Genomic DNA, 20,686 nt, shown 5'->3' on the forward strand with positions numbered 1-20,686 from the left:
TACCAAATCACATAACAAATCCCACCATCCTATGCATGATTCTCATATATGCTCTCACAACCCCGATCTCTTGGACCACAAGGGTCCAAGAGATTTGTGGTCACCCACCGTTGGATGTTAATCTAACGGTTCAAAAAAGTTTCTTAAAAAGAGTGCAATAGTGAGTGAACCGTTGAATTTACATCCAACAGTGAATGATTACAAATCTCTTGGACCCCTATAGTCCAAGAGATCGGGACTGTATGCTCTCATACCTTCTTTTTTCGCATTATTTTTTCATGCTTTCAACATGCATTGATTCAAAGCTAGGCCTCTAAATCTAACTCTTCCTCCTCCTCTCCATATTCCTCCAAGACTAGATTTTTATTGTATTGCTGCTTGGCTATACTTGGAATTTGTAATTTTTTAAAATATAGTATAGCCGTTATGCTATTCTCAGGTTTTCCTAATTTTTTAAAAGGAATAGGCAAATGGCTATACGAAATAGTATAGTCGCCCGGTTATACTCGATTTTTCTTATTTTTTCAAAAAAATAGTACAGACGGCTATACCAAATCGTACAGCTATACAGTTCTAATTAGTATAGCCGGTCTATACTCAGTTTTGCTAATTTATATAGTAGCCAATCGGCTATACTCGGTTTGTAAATGATTTTTCAAAGAAATAGTATAGCCGCGCGGCCTGTACTTGGTCGTTCCTAATTTTTTACTAGGGATAGTATAGCCGACGGCTATACGCGGTTTTGTTTTTCTAATTTTTTTGTTTAGTCTAGCTGGGTTTCCCTTAGATTACTAGTACTGCCACTGTTACAGGGCCTCTATCATCATTTAATAGATGCACTTCATCCGTAATCAGGAGCTTCACCAACGTTGAAAGTGACATATCACTTCTCTTGAGAGTAATGACATCCCATTTCTCAGGTGTTGTGACTATCCTCTGAATAAGAAGAAAGTGAAGCCATAAAGGTTTTCATTTTCCTCTTTTGGGTGACAGTTAAAAGCACACGGAGCACACAGAATTTGATAAAAATGACCTGAGTTTCTTCAAGTTCATTCTTAGAAAGTTGCATGTCTCCAGTAAGTTCTCTCAGTCATATTCAATGGAGATAAGCGATGGCTAAAAGTAGATGTAATTTCTGCAGCTAATGCCTGAAAAATACATGATAATAAGTAACAAGCCACTATTTCAATGCCTACTTTCCCACCCCACCCACTCAGAAAAAAACAAAAACAAAAAACAAAAGGAAGAGAGTTATATAGGGCGGATACCTTCATTGGTGCAACATACTATTTTAAATTAATCTTTATGCAAGTAACCGTCTTTGAAGTGGAGTGCAATCTGCCACAGACGATGCCGACTCACTATCTAAATCTCAGAATGGATGATATTCTACCATACTGAATATTTTCAAAAACTAAATAGGTAGAATTCAACATGAAAAGTACTGTAAGTACATCACTAACCCTCCCAGAGAAATATATACAACAACAGCACATATGACATTACAGCCGTCCCCATGCCATTTTAACTATGCAATTAACCCAGATTAACTCATACACAATACAAAATCATTTGCATACCTCATGTAGAATAGAAATCATAGCTATATTTGTTTTGCCAGCTCTGCTGGAGCACAGACCTGCAAGTAAATGGAAATCACATTCAAGCATATCATATCAGCACTTTCACTGCAATGGTTTGGTATTCACATAATCATCATCAACTAACTAGTATATTTTCATTAGTGTAATAAATAGTATGAAATATGCAGCTCTGAATACGGTTCAGAGAATTATGTCCACGAAAAGCAGCGTGTGTGAATTCATCTAACTCCGTTATCTCAATCTCACAGCATAAGACAGTAAACAGAAATTGCAATAACAGAAATAGAGGTCAGTAGGTGATAAAAGAAATAGCAAGCAAGGATAATCCTATTTGTTTAAGCACCAGAAAATGCGCAAATTATTATGGCTAGTTTATACACTGATAATGTTCATGATGGCAATGATAAACTTAAGTAGAATGATGGAACTACAAATGGGTACCACCAGCTTTTCCCCAGGTTTTAATTTGTGCTGTTGGTGTTGGGGGAATGACCTCCTCATATCCCTTATGATGCTTCCTCTCAGTTCTAAGATTAAGGCCCTTCACTAAGCTCTAAGAGATTCCATATGTCTTTCTTTTATCAAGAAAGGTGGAAAACCCCCAGACACCAAACCCCAGGACTATCCTCAAAAAAGCAGCAGCCCAGATTCAAGTTGTGACTCCAAGTAGCCAAACGATCAGCCACAGCATTCCTCTCTCTATGTATATGCTGAAGCTTAATCCTTCCAAACAAATTCATGAGCCTTTTACTGCTACTAACTGATTCTATATGTTTTTGATGAAATACTCGGTTTTTCTTTTTCAACAAATCGTATAGTATGGCGGCTATACTCGGTCTCTATAATTCTTTTAAAAGAAATAATATCGCCTGTGGCTATACTATTTTTAAAGTTTTTTAAAGAAATCATATAGCCATGGGGCCATACTCGTTTTAAAATTGTTTTTATGAAATCGTATAGTGTGCGATATTCTGTCAAAGAAATAGTATAGCCGCGGCTAGACCCCCTTTTAAAAAAACTCAAATCACATCTCAACGCAATCCAAGCTTGCTTATATGGAGAATCAAGATTGAAATTTTAAGAAAGACAAATGTGATTGCGATTACCATCTTATAGTGATCGGGCTTCTCGGTTTTCTTTGTGAAACTGATTAGCCCTCATTTCATACAATGAACAACAAGCCGCCGCCGTTTGCCGTCTTCTTTACGAACAACAGGCAAATTCTACCTCGGCGACACATTGAACAACGGGCGAAACCTAAGCGCATACCAAAAAATTCATTTCAATCAGTAAGATTAAGCAATCAAAGAGACAATAACACCCAAGGAAATCTGTTTGGTTGCTAAGAAGGTAGGAGAAAACTAAAGTTCGAATTAGAAATTAAGTAAATTTAGGTTTTAGCCAAAAAAAAAAATTCACTTTTGGAGCCAAAGCTTTTTGAAAAAAGAAAAACCTATCAACTTTCAAATCAAAGACATGCAAATGTAAAGGATTCCTTAGTAAATCCAAAATTAAATAAGGGTAATTTTGTCTATTTTTGCTTATTTTACAAAATTTCTCTATCTTTTGTGTTTTTCCAAAGTCTCCCTAGAAATTAATAAAGGAAAAAATAGGAGGAGTTTTGAGTTTTGCTCACCGGTCCATGTTAACTGTATGGACGGGGCCATGGCTGCGGTGGCAAGCCCTAGGATGTCGTCGGCGAGATTACGCGACCCTCCGCACATTTTCTCCAAGTGAAAGCGGTGAAGAATCGGTATAGCGGCGACTATACTCGGTTTTAAAAAATAATTTGAAGAAATAGTATCGCGCGGCTATACTGAGTTTTAATTTTTTTAAAAGAAATAGTACCGACCGGCTATACTCTTTTTTAATTTTTAAAAGGAATAGTATAGCCGTGCGGCTATACTCGGTTTTACTATATTTTTAAAGAAACAGCTATACGCAGTTTTCCTGATGTTTATTCGATGAAATAGTATAGCCGAGCGGCTATACTGGGTTTTTAATATTTAAAAAGGAATAGTATAGCCGATCGGCTATACACGGTTTTTTTAATTAATTTATTTTGTTTTGTCGAACCGGGTTCCCTACATTTGACAATCAAAACCATCTTTGATCCGACGGTGATGATTGGCCAACCCACTTGAAGGAGTCAAACTCAAAACGCGCGTTCGCTCCTTCTCTTTTACAAACCCTAACAACCTGTCCCTTATAAATAACTTCACATCCGCCGCAGGAGCCACCAAGAGCTCCCATTTCCCCTTCCCATTCACACAATCACATTCCATCTGTTTCTTGTTTTTGTTTGAAGAAAACCTCAGAGATGATCGGAATGCAGTGCTTCTCGATTCGATCAAAGCTTTGCAATTCCATCTTGCCTCTGTTTATTTATTTTTCCAATGAATTATTTTCTAACTCTCGAGTCATTTTCTCTATTCAGATTTCAGATTTTTCTGGTTTTATTTTATCTTCAAAAGAAAACCACAATCAATGTTTTAGTTATATATTAGGTGAGGCCAATGATGATTTAAACATATTTTGCCTACATTGCTTGAGTATCTCATTTGGATGAGATAATGATAAACTGAAATGTATCTGAGGCCTCTTCTGCTAACAAGATTTAAACTGTCTCGTCTCTTATGATCAACCATGTTAAACTATGAGGATATCATATGCCAATGAATGGGTGTGCGAACCATTATGCTGAAAAGAAACCAGTGCGATGTCATGAAAAATGCCCCTCAAACAACACATCTGGACTTGTTTGATTACAAAGAGCGTCAATCATGATTCTTGAGTCAACCCGTTGCCATCTCTTAGCCTTATTTAATTACTTTCATTAGTAATTATTTTTTAATTATTATTTCTTTAGTGAATAATTACCATTAAATATTTTAATTAACTTCACAAATTATATTACTTAATAAATAGTTTTTAATGTTTTAATGTTTTAATTTTTTAATTTTTTTCCATAAAATATTTAAATACTAATTATTCACCAAGTAAATAATAACAAAAACATAACAACTACTAAAGTAATTAAAAAAGAGAAATTCTGATTATGCTATCTAAAGGGTATAGCCGGGCGGCTATACGTTTAAATATTCTATTTATACAGTATAGCCACCGGCTATACTATTTAAACGGTATAGCCACACGGGATTAAAAGTTTAGAGTATAGCATACTTTCTGCTTAACAGTCTAGCCGGGCGGCTATACCGTCAGTTCTATTTAAAGCGTATAGCCGCGCGACTATACTTTTAAAATTTTCAACTTATAGAGTATAGCCGCTCGGCTATACAGTTTACAGAGTATATCCGCGCTGCCATTGATCGCCATCTGGAGCTCGATTTGCGGCTTGCGTAGCTGAATCCGGAGCTGGAGCTCTGTAAATTGTACGTAAAATACCGGTTTGCTGGAAACTAAACCGCCAAAAGTGGACCCGAACAGAGCATGTGTTTGTATCTCTCTCTCGCTTTCTAAGAAGCACCCAGAAAACAGAAAGCAGGGAGCTCTGTTTTTTTCTTCAGCTTTCACTAGTTCCAAAGAAAGCGGAGAACAACTCTCTGAGTTTAGTTGTGTGTGTGGAACGAGGCAAGTGAAGACAAATTTAAAAAAATACAAAAAATTAAAAAGAAAATTGAGCACTGAAACTGAATGTGGAGAGCACTCGTGTAAAAGCTACCTAACATTTGAAGAGAGCGATGGAAAATACATAAATGCTTTGGTTTTTGGGGAAACAGAATTTTGAGTGGACTGCATTTCCCTTTATTTTTCTTATCACCCAAAGATAAAATACAAATTTATAAATAAACCAAATCGTAGACATGTATTTATAAAAAATACCCAAGCATTATTTAAATATAGAAACACACCCAAAATCAACATCAAAGTCAACTTTTTGGGTGTGTTTATAAATGGGTTTTAAGTGTGTGTAATGATGAGTTTTGGGTGTGTTTATAAAGTTTTTGGGTGTTGAGTTTTTTTATAATTTCAACCTCCATTTTGGGTGTTTTAGTGAAACTCCCAAGATAAAATGACAAAATCTGGATAAGGCATCATGTGTAGGGTATGGATGGATATATGGAAAATGAGGTATGGTTTCAGTTCAATTTTTCCAAATAATTCATGACCATGGACTGTTGTGCCGTCTTTCTTGAAGAGTCAAACTCAACAAACCCTAACAACCTTTCCCTTCTACATAACTTTACATCCGCCGGAGCCACCAAAAGCTGCTATTTCCTCTTCCCATTCATACAATCACATCCCATCTGTTTCTGTTTTTGTTTGAAGAAAACCTCAGATATGATCGGAATTATTTTCCTACTCTTTGAGTCATCTTTTCTTTTCCTCTTTTCAGGTTTTATTTTATCTTCAAAGGAAAATCACAATCAATGTTTTTGTGTTATATATTAGGCGAGGCCAATGATGATTTAAACATATCTTGCCTACATCGCTTGATTATCTCATTTGGATGAGGTAATGATAAACTGAAATGTATATGAGGCCTCTTCTGCTTACAAGCTTTAAACTGTCTCGTCTTTTATTATCAACCATGTACTTCTTCTTCATCAAAATACCAAACCAAACCCGTGTTTTATTTTTTTCAGAAAGAAAAGGAAAAGATTAATAAATATGTATTTGTCAGTGCCTATTCCAAACATAAAAGAACTGCTGCGAACGGTTTTGAAAGTTCAAAACCTCCAGTGGCCTGGCCACCTATTCCAAACCTCCAGTGGCTGTCTTAAAGGATTAAACAAGTTTATTCTTGCAGTCGATGTGGGACTCCAAGCAGAAATGACACTGCAACTTCTCTCTCCACTCTTTTCTTGATTTCTACTTGGTTACTCCTCCTCTCTCTTCCGTTTCTTCCTCTCTAATCCATGAATGCCAACCTTCATTTTCTTTCTTGCTTAAACTCTTCAGATATAAAACAATATGTACTGATGTCTTTAGGGAAAAAAAATAAAGTCTAGCCAACCGGCTATACAGTCAAAATTTTCTATTTATAGAGTACAGCCGGGCGGCTATACGTTTAGTGTAAAGCCTAACGCCGCACGGCTATATGGTTAAAATTTTCTGTTCATAAAGTATAGCCGATCGGCTATACTGTATAATTACTGTCATTAGTCATTATGTTTTAAGTATTTCTCAAATTATATTATTTAATAAATAATTTTTAAAACTTTAAAATTTTTCTTTAAAAATATATTTAAATACTAATTATTTAATAAGCAAATAATAATTAAAACATAACAACTAATTAAAATAAAATAAATTGTTTCTATTTCTATTATTAATACAAGAATCCCCAGAAAAAAAAAAAAAAGAAACAGAAAAGAGATATTGAGTTTTGGGTCGAGTGTTATATTTTTGAAAGCCCAGTTAGTTGCGCGTTTGGTTGATAATATTGGCCCATTGAATGCCGAAAACCCTAGCTCTGCCTCTATAAAACGATGCCCAACGACCGCATTCCACAGTCAACCCCGCCCCTTATCTTCATCTAGGGTTTAGTTTCACTCTCCCAGCCTCCAAATTGCCCTGTAATTGTTTCAATGTGTCGACTTCTAGTTTTGGTTTGAAATGAGTTGATTAGAGAAAGAGATGGCGGTGATGACCCAATGAAATTCAAGCTCAACAGACCGGAATGCAGGCTTCTCTTTCATAGAGAAGTTTGCGTGTCGACAACCCCGCTGAACTGAGCCATCTCTTTCCCTTTCTCATTTGATTGCCTAGAAATTCGTATGATTTTCTGTGAAAATTGTTTTTAATTATAAATTTTTGTGGGAAAGGAAATTGCTATGAGGATACCAAGCTCCCTCTTCTGAGTTAAAGTTGAGGAAAATTGCTGGCAGAATCGAACCTAATTATTATATCGCCACCACTGAGTTAATTTCACTTTCCCACTTGAGACTTTTTGTCTGATGTTTGTAATTGTTGTTTTTCTCTCTGTTTTTGAATTCTAGTTAGTCATGGATCATAGATTGGGATGAAGCAATCATATTATCCAACACTTGATCTGAGATATTCAATATCGAGTGATGCTAACTGATACACTTCTGAATCTAAGTTGATTGTTCTTCTCTTGTTTTGCTTTTGATTTTGTGTTTTTGTGTCATATCGAAATTGTTCTGATGGGTTAGTCAGTGTTCATCATTTGATGAGATATGGAATAATCTTAGGACACCTTCCTACACAGCATAAATTTTGCTGTGGATGAGAACAACTTTCCATTCTGATGATGATTTTTCTTATTTGTTATTGTATTCACTTCATATGGCCCTTTTTTATTTTATAATAACACACATATTCCCCTATGATTTTTGAACTTGTGCAGGGTTGATTTGGAGCTTTCAGCGGACGAGTATGAACTTGGTTGCTGTCTTAGAATTGTAAAGAATTGTTTTTTGATGTTTTTACTGTAATTTCAAATCATCATTAACAAATTCGGTGAGACCCAACGATTTCATTTCTACTAAAACTAATTTGTATTCGATTTCAAATTCAAACTCATGTGATGGGTCCTGGTGAATGCTTCGTTGTGGCAAGTCTAATATTCTGCTTTGTGTCCAAATTGGCCCAAATTGTTGTGAAACACTATTGCAAACTTGGATGTTATTGGTCGTTTAATCTCAACTGGGCATCAGAGTTTGCCGAAACAATATATGCAAGAAAATTGTTCATTTGTATACTTTGATAGAAACTCAATAGGTTCAATCTTGAGTGTGCTTCTCGCATGGGCTGGGTCATGTGGCTAAGTTATTGGTTCAACCTGTTCGATCCGGATTCGATTAGTGACCCACTACAATAGGAATTTTGCCAAAGAGAATGTTGTTTAAACTGGTTGGATCTACTTTTCAATTTGGTCATTCCATTCCATCAATCATAATGTTTTTCTTACCGTTGATTTGATATGATATAATCAGAGTTGATTTGATATGATATAATCAGAGATTCTGTTAATAACTTATTCGTATGTTATTATTGTTCAAATGCATGTATTTTTTATCTCCCTTCCTACTTCTCTCCATTTAATAACGTTCAAATATCCGAATGAAAGAATATCTGATGATATAATAATATGATACGTCGTCAATGGTGTAGTGGTGTTTGTGGATCACTAAGCCCATTTTAGCGTTGGCAAATGCGTCACAGCGAGGACTGCCCTACATTTAAAGGCCCATATATATAAATTTGAAAAAAATAAGCACAAAGCTCAGATCATATAGCAAACTAATGGGGATTGAGCCCAATTGGAGCTTTTAGCATGTGCAAAATATGCGCATGGCACTAACATTGCTCTCTAGATTCCAGACAAAACCAAAGTCCCAGCTAACAAGAAATTTGTCTCTCAACTTGGTTTGAGGTAACCTTGTATTGTATGTAGTCATCTTTACATTACATTACATTTTTTGCTTAATATTTACCTCAAATTCCCCGAATAAGTGAAGTGACAATGTGGTCCATTCCATTCCATATGTCTCAAGATATTTCGTCAAGTGCACACAACCAGAACCGAGTCGCCCACTGTCAAAGCCCTAAGTCCACCCTCAGATCCCCATCAAACTTTGACATCACTGATCTGACGTACACGTGTCGAGATCAAGTCTCTTTCTTTAAAGGATCAGGATGAGCTTCAACTTCATCCAAACTCCAACCCAAGAATGTGGAAAGTGAGAGTTATTGCAGCCACTACACCGTTTAAACAGAGCCCAAAAGCCCCTTTTTTCCTTCTACTCTCTCTCTCTCTCTCCCCCTCTCTCAAGTCTCATCTCAACTAAAAGCAAATTCCAATGGTGCTGTTTGCCTTGCATGCTTACGTTGCCACGTGCCCTCCCGGGCAACAAACCGACTTTGTAAAAGTTCCCGCGTTAATTTCCACACCTCCAAGTCCCAGAATAAGGTCATGTTTATAATTTAGTTAGTTGAAACTTGAAAGGCGGTGGTGGGTGGGTTTTATCTGTAGTGTCGTTTTAGTGGTTGGTTTTTGTAAATTGTGGGTAAAATTGTCCCAACTGCCGACCTTTGAACCACAAAAACATAGCAGTGCATAGGCAAAAGCATATCCTAATTTCTCTCTCTCTTTGAGACTCAGTTATCATTAGGTATTTAATGTCGTGTCACGGGTGCGCTATTGTGCGCATCCACATCACCCCCCATTATAAATAGCATGCACAATCTCATGCTAGCTTTTCCAACTACAAGAAGCTTCAATTCAAACACACAAAAAACACCCAACTCAAAAATGCATCTCAATACATTTCTATTTACTCTCTTTCTCTTCCTTTTCATCTCTGCTACTTCTTTTTCTTGGGCTTCTGGTGCTGCTGTTTTTGGTGGAAGAAAGGGCAGTGGTTCTAAGGACATGTCTTCGGAGCTGAATGCGGAGAACGGGCCACCAACCAGCGGTAGCGGCTCGGCCCATGGTCCCAACTGGGGCTACAGCTGGGGGTGGGGCGCGACCCCAGGAGGCGGGTGGGGTTATGGGTCTGGGTCTGGGAGATCACCCGCTGGGTTTGGGAGGGGGTCTGGTTTTGGGTTTGGCTCTGGGTCTGGGTCTGGGGGTGGTGGAGGTCACGGTAGTGGCTATGGGTCTGGTTATGGAAATTCCGGGGGCGGCGCTGGTTGGGGTGGAGGAGGAGGAGGAGGAGGAGGAGGAGGAGGAGGAGGAAACAACCATGGCTGAGATATTGGCTGGGAGTAGTTCATGATTGTCATGACCTCCAGGCCCGGTGCACTATGATAAGTATTACAGCTAGGTACACGTGTTGTGTAAGCTTTATATGTATGTAATAAAAGCATTGCTAGTATATTTAATATGTCGATGTAGTGCATACTTTGATGAGTTGCAATATAATCTACTCTCCCCATCATATATTAGACCTCACGGTTTTAATTTACAAGATTCTTTTACGTTGTGTCAAGAACATTTTTCTCAATTTTTTTAAAAAATGTATAGTGGATAAACTAATTTCCCTTATGCATGAACACGCATAATTAAAAAATTTATTTTTTTCAAGTTGCACAATTATATATTCAATAGACTATCGGTCACTCTTTGATCTAAAGTAGGATTTATGTTAAGGATGGAATTCCTGGTTGAATAGTGATTTTACGGTGAATAGTATTTTTGGACTTTCTAGTGTATGGACTTGTGATATGAGAGTGACGAGACGAAGTCAAGTTATATTGCTTTGCCACGACATAAGGGTAAATTGCATTTTAATATGGTTTATTAGGTTAAAAATAGATTTAAAGTTTTATGGTTATTTTCATAATTTCCTTTTGGTTTCTTTCCAAACCCTAATTTGGTAGAACTATTCAAGTGAACTTAAGCGTTTCTCTTAATTGTCTTGTGGATTCCTCAACCTTTAAGGTGACCGCTTAAGATCCCTTTGTTACCGGTTAGTTTCGCTGCGTCATAACCAAACTGCAAAGACAAATTCTCCATATGTACAACAAACCACCATATCGAGAGTACCAAAAAGAAGAGAGACTAAAATTTATGAACAAAAGTCAAAATCAGAAGAAAAGTACATAGGAAATATGTGGGTGGGCACAAGCAAAGCAAAAGCTTGAGCGCATTACAAGTTTGATTGGCCTCAAGCGAGAAGGCTTTGACTTCTTCTTTTGACACCATATGGGCTATTCAATTATACACCCCTAGCTCAGGTCAAATGGGCTTAAGCCCATATAGACCAAAAGTGATACATAAACCCACATCTCCAAATCTTTTTTGATTTTTTTTTTAACAAAACAGAGAGAAAAAGACAGGGACTAAACAGCAAGCTGTTTTTGATGGGCGGATTCATCTTCATTGAAGGAGCAATGAAGCTTTAGACGTCTGGCCAAATTCAGAGGAGATTCTGCTACATGCAGGGGAGATTGCAACAACATTTCTCTTTGAAGATAAGAACAGTAGGTGTAAAAAGTTGCAGGTGTGACATTCAATTGGAAGCCCAAACCAAACAAGAAGTCCACCTCAAGAAGGTTCATCTCTGCTGTGCTGATCCCTCCAACTCTAGCATAATAGGCATTGTTGTAATATCTGCAACAAACAAACCCATGTAGATAAAAATGATTAATTATATTTCTAACCAAAGAGCATGAATAATTAAAGTAATTAATTTAATTAAACCCATAAGTTAAATATTCAACTATCATATCATTGCTGTCATATTGGACCACCACATGGGTTCACATTCTTGCTGGCATTGCAAACAAAGAGAGTGAGCTGAGAAGCAAAGCGTTTGTGTTATGGCAAATGATTGACACTTTGGCTAAAAATCCACATGGCCTTTGATTGAGCTGTCATTAGCATCAATAATGACAGATTATCTGTCATGCTCGCTTGGAATTTTACACCACATCTTAGGTGGGCTTTGTCTAGTAAAAGACGGAGGCCTTCACATGCCTCATCTCTTTCCCTCTTTTTGGCGGTGGTTGCTTCCAAACGGTGATGCCATTAACAATTAGGATATGAACCTCATTTTGGAATAACATGGAACCAACTTGTTTTCCAGGTCTTCCATCACTTGTTTTATGTGCGTATGTGACACAATTCATCAGAACAGAAAGAAAAAAAAAAAAAAAAAGAGATTGGTTTCAATCAAAACAATCAAGAACTGAACAAGAAGATGACCAAATTATATAATGACACAGAGAAAGAGACCTTGAAAGTATAAATTCAACTTATGTTCTGTAAAAAGCTTGAATCTTGAAACTCATAGAAGAAGGAACCCATTTGATTAACTATGCAAAACCCAGAACTAAAATCCTACCAAGAAGATCAAGCATTTCAAGCAAGTAGAAAAAGAAAAAGAACCCAAATTCAAGAAACTAAAACAGAAGGCTGGCTTACATGTCATCCATGAACTTTGCAGAGACCAAGACGCTGGCGATGAGCAAGCGGTGGACATTGAAGGAATCGATGGGCAACAATGGCTGCGTCTGAGTGAAGCGGTCGAGGTAGACGTAGGCAACGACGAAGCAAGAGGGGCTGCAATCTGCGTACTTGAAGATCCTCTGGAGGTAGCTGTGGATTGTAATGGTGGGTGTGGTGAGGCTGTGGAAAAGCGACAGCCTCTGGGTCGGCTCGAACCCCCGGCTCAGATCGTTGGATTTGGCCACTCGCTCGAGAACTGAGGACATGAAGTCTATCATTCTTGGCATGGCCTCTGGGCTAGTGCTCTCAACCTGATCAGCCATTGTTTTGCCCTGTTTCTGTTGGCTGCTTCTTATTTATATATGTAATATTAGGATGCGCTTGTGTTGTTACGTGTCTGAAGGGTTGCATTTTCTGTCTGGTTTATATATTAGAAAAGATTTAGTGATCATTGATTGTTTATGTTAGGCATAAATAATGGGTTTAGCTGCTGCCTGGCTGGTGATAGAAAAGTTGTTTGCGGGGGCACGAAAGTAGGGCTAATGACTTGACTTGTGAAAGAAAATACGTGCTTTGTGTGTGAAATAATTGGGATTTGTGATGGATCATGATTCATGATGGTTGAAGAAGAATTTCAAGTGCCTTTAGTGAGTATTTTCTTTTCTTTTTTTATCCAAAAAAAAGTGAAAGAATGAATTCAAACTTGAGTGCAAAGGTAAATCTTAATAAGAATTAGGGGAAATGGAAATGGTTCACAAAGTCTTTTTAATGTGTACTCTAAATCCAATAAAGTTCATGCTGTCCCTCACTTCACTTCTTTGTCTTTAGGGGTTGGGGTGGTTTAAAATGGCATAATCTTTAGAAGTAAAGGTGAAGACATAGGCCAACTTCCTATGTAATTTCCAGCTACAATAATTCTGAACAAAACTGACTTTTTCCACTGTGGATATGGACTTTAATCATCACAGCAATTGCCAGCTTCCCTTGCCAAGCAAACAAAAATCAAAATATAAAAATGGCAACAAGCTTTCATCAATATATATAATAAAACAATAATAATAGAATATGATGACCCCATTATTTGTGAAGTGTGATTGCAGTAATTCCTAACAATAACCACCAAACTTGATGAATGATTTATTGCAGCAAAAAAAAAAAAAAAAAGAATCTTGCCTTCAAGTTTCATGTAGACCCAGCCAAGCCAGCCCGATTACGATCGACCATGATGCTGATTTGATATCAAATAATTGTTAAATAAACAAAGAGGGTACGTAGCAAGAGGATTGACCAAAGAAAGAAAGAAAGAAAGAAAGAGAGGAAAAGAAAAAGGAAAGTCTGTTCGTGCTCATTAACATGCTGGCACTCACTGTTTTGATCTCTGCAATTGACCGTGCCGACACGTTTATTCAAAACGCATGTTGATTTCATACTCAGTTTTGATTTTAGTTTATAATTTGGATGATTTGTAACTTGTATGCACGCATCTATAAAACTGTCTAATATTTCAAAACAACTTATTTTTTATATTAGCGAGATTGAAGGAGGGAGAATCGAACATGGAATCTTTAATAAATGTTTCAAGACAACGTATTACCTAATGTTTATTTTACAGGTGCAATTTGCAAAGTCAGTCTTTCTTAGTATATATACAACAAGGGTGGAGTGTAAATTTGTGGATGCTTATAATATTAAGACATATTAAGACTCATAAATGAAAGGAAGGGGAAGGGAAGGGAAGGGCAAAGAATGTGGCCCCTTCACCAACCATGTGTTCTTTCTTATGTGAACCAACACTTAATTGCTAATTCAAAAGGCAAACACATGATTTCTCAAGCATACCAATTCTACTAATACTTACTCAAATACAAAAATAAGTGACTGGATCCTTTATTTGTCTTTATTGTGATTGAATTGAACACCACTTAGATTAGATGGGGTTCTCTTCTCTCTCTGGCCGCTTTCATACCTTATATTTATGGGGTAGGAGTGGGTCTCATGTACCTTAGAATGTGACCTTGTACCTATCCACTTTGAATAGAGTTTTCCACAAATAGAGGGAGAAATGTGTGAATTGGTCATACAGAAACGTGCCACTTATTCAGAATCTTAGCAAGCCCGTGCTCGCATGTTAATGAAACATGTAGTGCATGTTTCTACTTATCCATGCTTCCAGTTAACTTTTAGGTTCTGATTTTGCAGGGTAGCTAGCTCCTTACCCAGATGCATCATGCATGAGACTATCTTCTATGGTCCCTTCGCCTTCTTCACCTTTATACACGAGTCACGACTAGGTCAGGCTAGGGCATGCCGTCCTTACTAGGGCAGACTATGGCATGCCGTATGCGACCATGTGAGGCTATGTGTTCTTTTGGTTGACATGGCTCAAATATAGTGTCTAGCCTCACTGGCCTCCAAGCACACAATGCTCATTCCAACAAACTTAAGAGAAATTAACTTTGATCAGGTTAAAAGCTTCAAAAGCTCCATAATATAATTGGAAACCACAATGCTGCAACAAGACAATTGGTGCTATTAGTTTGACTTGCGGAGAAAAGATTGCATAGCTTTGGCCCTAAAAATAATAAACCAGAGGACTACCTGGAACAGGTAACAGTGCTAACAACGCGAATTGCCAGACAGAACTAAAACAAAACAGTGGAGACAACAGCTAAGTTCCAAATTTTCCAATGGTGGTAGATGAGGTTCATACAGCACTACAATTTATTGCAGATCCAAGCTCACAACATGGAAACACCATGCTTACTTACTAGACAGAGTATGTAAAAGCTAGTTACAAGTCACCCATATGGACAAAAGCACCAACCTACGAACAATACCGGGTATGGCTTGTACGGTTTTACTTTCAAGGCAGTAGCAAATAAATTAGCCATAGCATCGGATTGGATCATTGCATCCTTTCTCAGTAGATTGCTTAAAACCAAAACGGCCCCCTTTAGCAAGGTACTGCTGATGATACTCCTCTGCTCGGTAGAACTTCTTGGCCGGAAGAATTTCTGTAACAATCTTTCGGTTCATTTTCTTCTGGTGTTGTTCCAAGGATTCTTGTGCTGTCTTCTCTTGCTCAGGTGTATAGAAGTATATTCCAGATCTGTACTGTGTTCCCACATCATTCCCCTGCCCATTACATATGGAAAAACCCTTATGGTTACTTCAGCCATAAGACAAATGTACTTTTTGGATCACACTCTAATTAAGAAAATCAAATATCACATATTTCGAATTTCTATGAGAATATTCAGGACAAATCTACAAATATAAAATCAATCTCTAGGTGTAGCTTATGGATATGAGAAAATAAGAGCCAACAAAAGACAAACCATTAAGAGAAAGAGGGATTTAGGGTTTATGAAAAAGAGAATCATAAGCAAGGCTACTGTTTCAGTAATCATATCTCTGAAAATACTAATGTCCGGTCAATCCCAATGATCTGCTATCATAAAACTGAGATCTCGTTGACAATGCTGCTACATGCAACTCACTGAATTCTAACAACATAAAAACAGTTAAATTTGATGAGTAAAGTAGGACTAACTGCTTCAGTACAAGAAGTTGTGCAGTCAATTACAATCTCCTTTTCTCACACACTGACACAGTTATCTACAGGGCAAAACAAGAAAAGCCCAAAAATTATCAATCAAAGTTTTGTCCCTAATTCATCAATAAAACACACAAAACATATCAACCACCAAACTACTAAAATCAAATCTTGATCCTATCACACAAGCAATTGAACATATTCCCACAATAACCAACGAAACCCCAACAAAACAACCCAACCCAAATAATTTATAAAAAAAATTTCCAGAGAAAAAATTCAGAACAACTCACCTGGCGATTGAGCGTGGTGGGGTCATGCCTGGACCAGAAGAGATCAAGCAGAGTCTCAAAGTTACACTCTTTAGGATCGTATTGCACTCTCACGACCTCAGAGTGGTTGGTGGTGCCCGTACACACGTCCTCGTAAGTCGGGTTGTGCAAGAACCCTTGGGTGTACCCAACCTCTGTCTTGGTCACGCCAGGTATTCGCTGAAAGGCCAACTCGACACCCCAGAAGCACCCGGCTCCAAACTGGGCGAACTGCTGACCTGGCGCCGGAACGTCGTCGTCTGGGCCCAGAGGGATGGAGGAAGAATCGGAGGTGGGGTCGGAGGTCTTTGGGCCGAAGCCGAGCTTGTTGAGGAGGTTCATGTGGGGCTTGTTGAAAGAGATGGGTCTGTGGGTTTGTGGGAAGGGGGAGGTGGGTTTGTTTTGGAGTTGAGAGAGAGAAAGGAAGGGCTTAGAGAGAGAGAGTTTAGGGGTGGTTATGGCGGTGGAGATGAGTGGTGAAGTGGTGGAGATGGTGGCTAAGGTTTTGAGCATTTTCGGGTGTGACGTGTTGGTTTTATTTCGGGCTAAAGTGAGAGTTCCGTCTTGGGAGGTAGTTATTCACAATTATTTTTTTAATCGAAAATGAAAATTATACAGAATTTTTTGCTTTCTTTTTTGGCCTATGGAAATTAAAATGCTGGTCTTCTTCTCCAAGATTTTCTTCAACTTATTTGTTTTGTTTCTGTTCAGGAATTGTGTGGCGCCTTCTGGCAACTTGGCGGGTACCTACCCACACACATGAGGTGGGACCGCGGGAGGATAAGAATGGAAAATACAGGTTGTTTAAGAAAAAGCAACAAGTTTCCTCTTTTAAACAACGTTGGAAGACCATTACTTTCACAATCACAATGTCATCAAGAAAAAAAGAGACCAAATAATATTAAGGTTTTCCAAAGCATTGTTCAGGGTTTCTGTTTCTTTTACAACTCTTTTTGGGTTTTTTTCTTTACAAGTTGGAGAGAGTAGAAGAAAGTCAAAGCTTTGGTTTGATGTAAGCAATGTCGGTTTAACCAAAATGACATGCTGTTGGAAGTGGTTGATGTAGCTACAACTACAGATTAGATGATAATAAAATCAATTATAGTTGTATTTGACCCGTTTCTTTGTGTAGAAAACGAAAGTTTACATCTATTGTTTATCAAAGATTCTCTCTTTCCTGATTTAATACAATCATATACTAAATTAGCACACTAAAACTAAAGAGACTTGGAAATTTTTGTTATTTCAAAACTGCAGGCTATATAGCTGCAGCTGCTATATATATTCATACAAGGACTCACTATTTAACATCCGTATATAGCATGGAAGCTATAAGGCCTAAGATAGCCAACAGAAAGACATTAGGTCCACAGTTGATGAATGCACTTGAAGTAGGAATGTTGCTCTTAGAAGTAGGTTGTGGAAGATGATCCCCTTGGCCGGAACCAGTTGCTGCCTGTGGTGCGCCAGCCGGCGCATAAGCTTGGTTGTTTTCTACTTCTGCATGGAGCTTCATCCCTCCCAAGCAGTATAGCTTGTTACCACTCACAAAATACCAATCACCAGGATGCGTCAATGTGACCGTTGTGTTCCCCCCTGTATATGATTCCACAACTTTGGTTGTGTTGCAACTCTCAAAGCTTTCTTTGCTCACTTGACTAACACTATTAGATGATGAGTATTGGAACCCTGCAACCAGAAACAAACCCAAAACAAAACAAAAATTAAAGACAACAAGTTGCTTAATTCAAATTGAATGTATAGTATAACTTTCACTTACAGAGAATATCGCCAACGTTAAATTTTTTGTCGTTGGACCATGTACTGAGGTCAGTGCTTATGTCCCAGCCAGAGGTGTCCCCCACTGTGTAGGTTGTAGCAGTGCATGTCAATGCAAATCCAAGGACAGCAAGACCAAAAGCAAGAACTGGAAGCAGCTTTCCCATTTCAATGGAGAATGAGAATGTAATGTAAGATGAGATAAAACATAAGAGGGGGATTTCATTTTATAGATTTATATGTTGGAGGATTCCTATTATTAGATGACCTAACTTCAACTGTGAGAATGACTTGCATTCTTGATCAATTCAAAGTACATATATTGTTCCTCAAAAGCAAGTTGGTGAGCAGTTAAACACCTCCAACTCCAAATCTCCATTTTGCTGACTTTGCCAACGACATATACGCTTGTTTGCTTTGTACAAGAAATTAAGATGATAAATTGGTTTGCTTGTGCAGGCACCCAACACAAATCTTGCAGCTTCCATATTGCACATGTGATTAAGTGTTTCTGTAGATTTGTCTTCAAAATGATAAGAAAAAACAGTCAAAATAATATTTCTTTTCTTCTCCCCATTGACTCTCATCATAACTATGGAATAATGCACCACTCTTTTTTAGTTCCAACAGTCCAAGAATATAGGGATTTATACATTAACTAGGGACCCTCAATAGTCTGATTTGCAACTGAAGCAGCACCAACATGAGAAATTGCTGGTTCCCATATTCCAGTGAATGTGCATACAGAAGGGGAAGAAAGTAATGATCCACAAGTTCAATTTCCCAATTCCCATGAGAATGGAAGAAGAGGGAAACTGTCTTTCATTTGTTGCATCCCATCCCTGCAGAAAGTCCAAACAAAAGCACAATGTTGTCTCTTTTGAGAAAAGTTGTAACCATCAGCCATGGATGTTACATCTATAACATCTTTACTCTATTATCATACCTGACTTGCACAAAGAAAACATTGGCCCCAGTATTTCGGTTTCAACCAGATACACCCCATCCCTGCCACAAATGGCCCAGCAAAAGCTCCCCAGAGCAACTCCCTCCAAACTACATTGACAGATTAAAAAATCAATTACTGAATTCCTACAAGTCCTTAAATTTACAATTCTACCACGAGACACTAAAAACGCATAACCAGACAAAATTTTATACACATTGGCATATACAATTATACATTCACAACACATAAAAAACCTTCTTTTCTCTCCCAACAATGTTTATCTATAAAGAAACAGAATATTTTTCTCTGATTTGTATCATTGTGAGAATTGGTTTTTTCGGCTGCATCAAATTCCAAACATGTGTAATCAATGGTTGGGTTATATTTTGCTAGAAGATTAAAGTTTTTTTCTTTCAAATCTACTGATTGATGCCTTCCGAGTTCCAACTATCCCAATACGTCAGAATCAAAATTTTCTTTATGGTTTGTGAAATTCTCGCTATTTATATGCCGTCTAAATCCAAATAAACGAAATGGGAAAATAGAGAATTGAAAGGCTTTCCAGACAAAAAAAGGCACGGAATTGGTGGGGTTGTGGTAAAATGGGAACAGAGTTCAAAGAGTGTGAGCTCCCATCGCTCCCACACTCCATTGCTTGTTGCCATTTGAGAGGAGCGAGCGAGGACTGAGAAAGCCCAGCTCTTTCTCCTGCCGTCGATCACAACTTTTTCTTCTCTCCCGTCCCGTCGAACGGGCCTACGACTATGTTTTATTTTTTTCGTAAATAGTACAGCCGCGCGGCTATACTATTTTTAAAGAAATATGAATAGTATAGCCGCGCGGCTATACTTATTTTGACACGCCGGCACCATCATACTATTCATATTTCTTAAAAAATAGTATAGCCATGGGCAACTAGGCGAGACGCCGCCGCAGCTGTTCTGTTTTTTTTTTTTAAATTTATAAACTAGATTTTTTAAATTTTAAAAAAATAATAGTATAGCCACACGGCTGAACTGGGTTTTTATTTTTTTTTATTTTTTAAAAATAAATAGTATAGTCGACCAGCTATACTCCATATATATTGGGATCTTTTTTTATTTTAAATTTTTTCCTCGATTTTTGTTTATCTATAAGAGTAGTTTATAGCATTTACCAGTTTGGATTGTACTTTGGGAAATTGAAACCTAACTCATTAAACCTAGGAAAATGAAGATCTATATACTATTGTAATATGTTGTTTGTTTGTGCACATTCTTGTATCTTTTTTTGTAATTTTTTTGGACGTACATGCTACGAGTGACACTAAGCGCAAGGCACACAAGGGACGACATTGAGAGAATCACTTGCTGCACTCTCTTATTGTGTCAATTTCCAAGAAATTCGCATCTATGGCTCAAATGGTTAAGCAAGGCTTTAGGATTTGATTGGTTTGGATAGCAAAATTTGATAACTCTAGTAAGTGCCAGTTTGGCATTGCTTATTTGGGGTGATAAGTGATTTTAAAAAAATTTGAGAAGCTCAGCTCGTTTGGTAAACTATGAGAAAAACACTTATTGTTAAAAATTGATATGAGAGAAAACTATAAGGGAAAGTAGCTAATGA

At 37.6% G+C, this 20,686-nt stretch overlaps 4 protein-coding genes, 1 long non-coding RNA gene and 5 other non-coding genes across 10 annotated transcripts; 7 read left to right on the top strand and 3 right to left on the bottom strand.

The window, feature by feature from the left end:
• Window positions 1-4,112: 4,112 nt before the first annotated feature.
• Window positions 4,113-4,207, top strand: LOC148914399 (small nucleolar RNA SNORD34). Its single transcript, XR_016123061.1, has one exon. It is a non-coding gene; the product is annotated as a small nucleolar RNA SNORD34 (small nucleolar RNA).
• A 2,808-nt stretch (window positions 4,208-7,015) lies between these two features.
• On the top strand, window positions 7,016-8,082 carry LOC103333015 (uncharacterized). The gene is made up of 2 exons (XR_514192.3): window positions 7,016-7,489; window positions 7,939-8,082. It is a non-coding gene; the product is annotated as an uncharacterized LOC103333015 (long non-coding RNA).
• On the top strand, window positions 7,205-7,309 carry LOC148914400 (small nucleolar RNA Z107/R87). Its single transcript, XR_016123065.1, has one exon. It is a non-coding gene; the product is annotated as a small nucleolar RNA Z107/R87 (small nucleolar RNA).
• On the top strand, window positions 7,393-7,493 carry LOC148914401 (small nucleolar RNA R30/Z108). Its single transcript, XR_016123063.1, has one exon. It is a non-coding gene; the product is annotated as a small nucleolar RNA R30/Z108 (small nucleolar RNA).
• Window positions 7,582-7,670, top strand: LOC148914402 (small nucleolar RNA snoR31). Its single transcript, XR_016123064.1, has one exon. It is a non-coding gene; the product is annotated as a small nucleolar RNA snoR31 (small nucleolar RNA).
• On the top strand, window positions 7,751-7,847 carry LOC148914403 (small nucleolar RNA snoR31/Z110/Z27). Its single transcript, XR_016123062.1, has one exon. It is a non-coding gene; the product is annotated as a small nucleolar RNA snoR31/Z110/Z27 (small nucleolar RNA).
• Window positions 8,083-9,582: 1,500 nt separating the features above from the next.
• On the top strand, window positions 9,583-10,504 carry LOC148914404 (uncharacterized). The gene has a single exon (XM_089043663.1). It carries the CDS (start codon window positions 9,772-9,774, stop codon window positions 10,285-10,287), a length of 516 nt encoding a protein of 171 aa, XP_088899789.1. The 5' UTR covers window positions 9,583-9,771; the 3' UTR covers window positions 10,288-10,504.
• Window positions 10,505-11,079: 575 nt separating this feature from the next.
• LOC103333017 (cyclin-U4-1-like) lies at window positions 11,080-12,953 on the bottom strand. Its single transcript, XM_008235818.2, has 2 exons — window positions 12,463-12,953; window positions 11,080-11,649 (listed from the first exon to the last, which is right to left on the bottom strand). Exons 1-2 carry the CDS (start codon window positions 12,807-12,809, stop codon window positions 11,379-11,381), a joined length of 618 nt encoding a protein of 205 aa, XP_008234040.1. The 5' UTR covers window positions 12,810-12,953; the 3' UTR covers window positions 11,080-11,378.
• A 2,189-nt stretch (window positions 12,954-15,142) lies between these two features.
• On the bottom strand, window positions 15,143-17,058 carry LOC148914405 (peptide methionine sulfoxide reductase A1-like). Its single transcript, XM_089043675.1, has 2 exons — window positions 16,336-17,058; window positions 15,143-15,621 (listed from the first exon to the last, which is right to left on the bottom strand). The coding sequence occupies exons 1-2, from the start codon at window positions 16,864-16,866 to the stop codon at window positions 15,370-15,372; spliced, it is 783 nt and encodes a 260-aa protein (XP_088899801.1). The 5' UTR covers window positions 16,867-17,058; the 3' UTR covers window positions 15,143-15,369.
• A 385-nt stretch (window positions 17,059-17,443) lies between these two features.
• LOC148914406 (mavicyanin-like) lies at window positions 17,444-18,336 on the bottom strand. Its single transcript, XM_089043666.1, has 2 exons — window positions 18,134-18,336; window positions 17,444-18,042 (listed from the first exon to the last, which is right to left on the bottom strand). Exons 1-2 carry the CDS (start codon window positions 18,297-18,299, stop codon window positions 17,654-17,656), a joined length of 555 nt encoding a protein of 184 aa, XP_088899792.1. The 5' UTR covers window positions 18,300-18,336; the 3' UTR covers window positions 17,444-17,653.
• Between the last annotated feature and the right edge of the window lie 2,350 nt (window positions 18,337-20,686).

The sequence above is a fragment of the Prunus mume genome, unplaced genomic scaffold, assembly GCF_029339155.1.
Source record: "Prunus mume cultivar Tortuosa unplaced genomic scaffold, ASM2933915v1 scaffold11, whole genome shotgun sequence".
NCBI classification, from domain to species: domain Eukaryota; kingdom Viridiplantae; phylum Streptophyta; class Magnoliopsida; order Rosales; family Rosaceae; genus Prunus; species Prunus mume.

Coding starts and splice junctions, on each gene's coding strand:
- LOC148914404 (XM_089043663.1), top strand. CDS start 9,772: ATGCACAATCTCATGCTAGCTTTTCCAACTACAAGAAGCTTCAATTCA.
- LOC103333017 (XM_008235818.2), bottom strand. CDS start 12,809: ATGGCTGATCAGGTTGAGAGCACTAGCCCAGAGGCCATGCCAAGAATG. Junction 11,650..12,462: donor GCAAAGTTCATGGATGACAT/GTAAGCCAGCCT, acceptor TGTTTGTTGCAG/ATATTACAACAATGCCTATT.
- LOC148914405 (XM_089043675.1), bottom strand. CDS start 16,866: ATGCTCAAAACCTTAGCCACCATCTCCACCACTTCACCACTCATCTCC. Junction 15,622..16,335: donor CCACCACGCTCAATCGCCAG/GTGAGTTGTTCT, acceptor TGTAATGGGCAG/GGGAATGATGTGGGAACACA.
- LOC148914406 (XM_089043666.1), bottom strand. CDS start 18,299: ATGGGAAAGCTGCTTCCAGTTCTTGCTTTTGGTCTTGCTGTCCTTGGA. Junction 18,043..18,133: donor TAACGTTGGCGATATTCTCT/GTAAGTGAAAGT, acceptor TTCTGGTTGCAG/GGTTCCAATACTCATCATCT.